Genomic DNA, 6,000 nt, shown 5'->3' on the forward strand with positions numbered 1-6,000 from the left:
TTGCTTAATTTATATTTTGTATTGTGATATCTTTTAATTGACATTTTCATTCCAGTTCCTGTTGTAGGGAGTTTGCTTGCTGAGCCAGAAAATGGTGAAGGTAGTGATGCTTTGAGAGAAGTGTATGTGTCTAGAAACAGTTCAATGTCAAAAGAGCAGGTACCTCTATTACAAACTTTCAGGACTAGTCTTAAAAACTCTGACCAGCTGCATCCCATGTTGAATGAACCGGTACAGAGGTCATTTTCTGTGGGACAGTTAGGTGGTGTGCCGGTCACTTTGTGTGATCCTCCTCGAGAATCCTTTCTCCGCACGGACAGTGATGTGACAGAGAGGGATTCAGGGTTTTCGACATTGCCACGAAGCATTACTCTGGCTTCAGTTAGCAATTGGAGTGGAGATTCTCCCAGGTTCCGGAGACTGCCAAAAGGTATGTATCTGAAGAATTTGCTGAAATGTTTGAAAATTTTAAATCAGTTTGCTTAGCGTCACAAAAAGTGCTTAAATTTGAAAAAAGGTTTTTAAAAAGTGCTTAATTTCACAAGAAGTGCAAAGAAGATATTGCTTTTTGGTTCTGCAGACAATGAATAAGATAAATCGAAAATAATCATAAATCTTTATTACTTTATTAAATTGGAATGGTTATTCCAAAAGAATGAAATACGAAATAAGTCAAACTGATTGCAACTCTAAAAACATTTGAATGTCTTTTACATTTAGTGTTCTAAATAGCAAATAATTTATATCAGTTATGCCTGCTAACTTTATATTTAACTTTTTAAGTGTTCTTTAAGACTACGCAGATTAATTCTGATCGATGAAAAATAAGATTACAGTAGATGCATAAAAGCAATAGATATATCAAAGATGTGAGAAGTTATTCTAAAAGTGTACATGAAAGATATTTATGATATTTAACTTACCATGACGTCTCATTACACATTCAATCATCATTCTCGTTAATATGTTGTTTTGAGCAATTTCTTGAACTACGAAAGGAATTTTATAGGGGCAGTACGAAAAACATATTGTTCTATACATGTTGAGCATTCAAATTTGAAATAAGTTAATAAAATAAAAAATAACTTTATTAATTCCTTCTTCTTCCACTGCTCCTGGACATAAGAAGGAGTTGAATAAAAAAGTAATTTTAAGTCATAAAAAAAGATTACAGCAGATAAAATTGTGAACGAATTGATACTTTCAACAGAAAGCAAGAATACAGTATGATGAATTTGATGCGTCACAGTGATCGACATTCTTATTAATATGTCGTTTTGGAGCAATTTCTTGAATGACTTCTTAGAGGGATTTTAATATACTTTACTGAATTGTAATTAATTGTGGTGTATAATTATGCTTGATTGTGTAAAATTTAGTATGATGAGATTTTAACTTGAAGCTGTAAGTATCTGATGATCTTTATTTCTTTCACTGAGTACTTTTTAAATGACCTGACCATTTGAAAATTATTATTTGTTGCTCCAGTCTCACCAAATTTTAGTTTTTGTGCTATTTTATTATGTTAGTTTTAGTTTTCATTAGTTGCATTTTTTTCCCTCTGGGTTTATTATTATTATATTTAGTGGTAAAATTAACAATATTGATACCATCTTATGTTTTTGCCATTGTGAGGTGTTTCCTTAGAGCTACTTTTAGTTTTATTGGAGTAAGATGTATTATTTACAAGGTTTTTTTACTGTAAATTTGATGGATTATTAGAGCATAGGCAAAGTCATTTGAATTTTACAATATTGTTAGAACTAATCCATATTTATTCTTGTAACTGCCTAAATTATTTGAAGCATCTTATTTTCTTTTATTTTGAACCCATGTGAATTTTACCTTGCAGATATTCCTAATGACAGTGGGAGCTTTTCCATAGGTGGAGATGAAGCACAGGAGCTGGCAAACAGGTGTCGTTCTATCACAGCACTTCCGACGCATGTTATAGTGACTAGCAAAAGTTGCACATGTGTTCCCAGTGCCGTGGCCACTAAGACATAACAATAGTTGTGCTCCTCACTTCGTATTATGTACATTTATTTTTAAAGATTGTATTTATGCATAGTCATCATCATTCAGTGTGCAAGCACAGCTCTTTTCTCTTTGTACATATGGTGTAGCAGCTAATAAATCTTTGTATATTTAGTGTAGATAGAATAGATTTATATATGTTGTGAAAGTGAATGTGAACTACCTCATGGTGTAATGGAGGGCCTTTGATCCAAACCAAGAATATGTCTTGAAAAAAGGTTTATGCTATAGCTATTAGTCCCACCCCCTAGCCTTTGATTTGAACTGCATGATTTTACTGAGTATTGAAACAGATAATTAGAAGTTGTTTGTACTATAGTTACGAAGTGTGAATTGGACAGCCTTTATTATTATAACTGTCTGTTTATGTTTGCAAACCCAGCTTACAAATTTAGAGATTTTTATTTTAAAAATTAAATTTCTATTGAGATCATGATTGATTTCTTTTTTTCATACATAAAAGCACTATATTACATTATTGTTGTTACCTGTTGCATCGATAATAATATTGTATTATAAATAAACAAATTAACACTTTAGTTTGCTGGTAGAAAGTTAAAATTATTTTAAACTACTTTATTATGTTACCCATTAATCAGCAATTATTTGGTAGCTGAATCTCTCTAAAATGATGACACTTGAATGTGTAAAGAACAATTGAACATATCTGTAATAGATCCTATCATCTTTTTAAATAAATCAATACTTCTTTAAAAAAAGACTGCCTTTGATTTAAAAACCTTAATTGTCCTATGGATTTGTGTCTTCAGATGCACGGGTATTATTATTGGCAACTATTTAAAATAATTTTGCGAGTCCAGTAATCTATTATGCAAATTCATCTATATATTAATCGAAGTGGATTGTCGTGAAGAGCTTTCTAAACCTGCAAGAAATTATATTTAAGTATTTTTTTTTTATTATATATGTATACAGTGTAGGGGTTTTAATTACAATTATTTTTTTTATGTCCGTTATTTTGTTGCAGATATTTATTTATCAGTCTGGTTTCTCTAGTTGATTGCTTGCACGATGTTGTGTGATTGCTTTTAAAATGTTTGAACAAATGAGCCAATTATGTTTTGAACATTCATCTGAGTTCATGTTTTTATCTTGGATTGGTACAAAGGTCCATGTAAAAGCTATCATTGTGGTATTGTATAGCTGTAGAATTACTGATATTTTATGGCCTGAGCTGTGCTAATTGTGCACTTTAATGTAAATATGTACAGAGATTGATATTAGATTATGAAAGTCTTAAGATTGTATTATTGCAAAACAAAGGATAAACTAATTTCCTGTCAAATTAAAAAATTTTAAAAAAACTTTTTATGTGCCATAGTGATTAGATTCATAGTACTTCATCAATTCATTTTGTAATTATCTGAAATTGTGTATTTTTGATTTTATCTGAAAGGAATATATGTAACAGGCCTTCTTAATCTTTCTTTATTTACGATTCTATTTTGGCTGAAGAAATATTTTACTATGATTGAAAATTTCATCTGTGACCACAAGTACGGAATCAAAATTGGAGAATGAAAAACTGTTAATGACATACATAAAGGAAATTTAACAAATCTGTTTATTTGAAATTTGATTTGTTGTAAAGTAAGATAATTTTTTAAAATTATATATGGTTATACATATAGGAAAAAACTAGTTGCCAGTATTTTCACTATTACAAAATTAACATAGCTTCATTTAAAATTGAAAGCCATATTTTAAGAATCTTGGTATGTAAACTTTCTGTTGCTGCATTTAATTGTTTATCAAAGTGTTACTCTTTCAAATTTTATATAATTCTAAGTTAAACAAGTTTAGTTTTTATATTATAAAAAAATCATTATTTGTATTTTATCAATAGCTTGAAATTTAAAATCTGTTTAGATATATTTAAGATTTAAACAAAAAAACTGAATAATAGCAGTGTGAATGATATTTATTGTATCTGATTCCAGTTTCTTCAGATTTTGATTCCATGAGAATGCAATTTTCTATTATTAGACATATTTTGCAATGTGATGTATTTTGTAATAAATGTGTATAAGCTTTAGAACATAGTTCAATTTGATAGCCATAGAAAATGAAGTATTTTGGCATTGGAAAACATTTCTGAGTTAATGTTCTCTGTAACCTAGCTTGTGTTAGGCTATGTAAAAAAAAAAAAAAAAAAAAAAAAAAAAACTCTGGTAAATATCCAGTTAATAGATCAATAGATAAAATACATTGTCATTTAAATAAAATTGTTTTTCCTTCTTGTTGAATGCATGTATCTCGGATCATTATATTTAAAAACACCCCCTTCTGTGTTGTCCTGTTTCTCTGTCTCCTTCATCTTTTTAAATAAAATAGGTTTGCTTGATAAGTTGTTTCAAATTGTATTAATATTTAAAGCTTAGATTGAGTTTTATGTTAAATAACAGTGTCTATGAGTAGTAGTAATTATAATAGTAATAATATTTTTACCAATAAAATTCATGTTGTTAAAAGACACTAAATAAGTTTTTTCAGATAGCTATAATTTAATATTCATAAACATATGAATGTTTATATGTATTTATGCATATATGATGTATGTTTATGTAATATCTATATGATGTATGTTTAGAACAATTATTTATTAGTTCCTATTTGTTATTTTAATAATACCTTATGAGGAAAGGGAATTAATTAACTGTGCAACTTCAGTGCCATTAAAAACATTTATTACTTTTTTTCTGAATCAGTCAGATTTTATATTTTATCTTTAGTGATTACTTCGATTTCTGATTAGAACATTTTATTAAAAATGAAAGATTCCGCTAATGATAAACTGTATTTATTAACTTAATCTTCCTGCCCCTCATTAATACTTGCCCTCTTGTTTTTGTTGCTTAATGCAAGATTTGTTTATGCTTATATAATTACTTAGTGTGGTTTATTTTAAATCACTGCATGGTTACTAATATGTGCATTTTCACTTTCTAAACTCATTTTGAAAGAGAGGATGTGTTACGACCTCCGTCTTTAATTGTATCTGAAATCTTTAGGGTGTGTAATAACTTATTTAAATATTAATGTAAACAAATATTCTATGTAGCTCTTTCCTCAAGATTGTTCATAGTAATTTTTTGTGCATTCTGAGACTCAAAAGTGAAAATATCTATAATGTGTGTAAAAATATTTTTAATATGTAAAAGAAAACTATTAGCAGTATAGTATAGCATAGTCATGTGAAGCCAAATTTGTTGTAGCTGTCAACGTTTTAGAAGTAGTTGATTGTAGAGTTTTGTTGGAAGAACCAATTGTTTGAGATTCATTGTATTAAATTTTAGTAGTAAATCAAATAAAAACACCATTTTTCTTTCTTTTTGGATAATTTTAACATCAGCTATGTATTTTGATAGTATATAATTCACCATGTACTGTTTAGTAAACAAATCTATATATAACTTTCCTCCATTGTGCTCATAAGTTCTTAATTTAACCAGTTCATAGAAAATTCATTAGAAGTACTTATTTCATGCGTTTTTCACTAATTTGTTTCTGGTGCCAACTGTGCTTCATAGTGAAATCTTCAGATTTTGGATTAATGATTTGTTTGAAATTATGAGAAGTTTTTTTGTTGCCAATTACTGTACAAACTGTAAACTATGAAAAATATGTTTGTTCTGTACTATTTAAATACTTTTCTAAACTCATTTCTGTACAGCCTGTGCAAATAAAGTGAAAGTTAAGAATTTGATTTGTTGTGTATTCACCCCCCCCCCCCCATCCTCCGTATTTCTAGTGGGTCTGTCATCGTTCTCATCCTATTCATCTTCGATATTAATTATCAAAAATAATTTGAATAATCATCTTATCTGGAAAGGGTTGCATAATAGTAATACATTTTCTAGGTTCTGGGGACTTGGTAGTCATGGACCGTGAGTCGTATGAATGGCTGCTGTTGCGTTGAAGAAAAATGTCTTTACGAGCGCT

The 6,000-nt window shown here is 28.9% G+C and overlaps 1 protein-coding gene across 1 annotated transcript in view; it reads left to right on the forward strand.

Moving 5' to 3' along the window:
* LOC129960166 (leucine-rich repeats and immunoglobulin-like domains protein 3) overlaps positions 1–5,759 on the forward strand; it is a 57,910-nt gene extending 52,151 nt beyond the window's left edge. The window contains exons 19-20 of the mRNA XM_056073405.1: positions 56–430; positions 1,853–5,759. Of these exons, the coding sequence (XP_055929380.1) occupies positions 56–430; positions 1,853–2,007 (530 nt within the window). The 3' untranslated portion in view covers positions 2,008–5,759. The remainder of the gene's footprint in view (positions 1–55; positions 431–1,852) is intronic.
* The last annotated feature ends 241 nt before the right edge of the window (positions 5,760–6,000 follow it).

Source organism: Argiope bruennichi, chromosome 1, assembly GCF_947563725.1.
Source record: "Argiope bruennichi chromosome 1, qqArgBrue1.1, whole genome shotgun sequence".
NCBI lineage: Eukaryota > Metazoa > Arthropoda > Arachnida > Araneae > Araneidae > Argiope > Argiope bruennichi.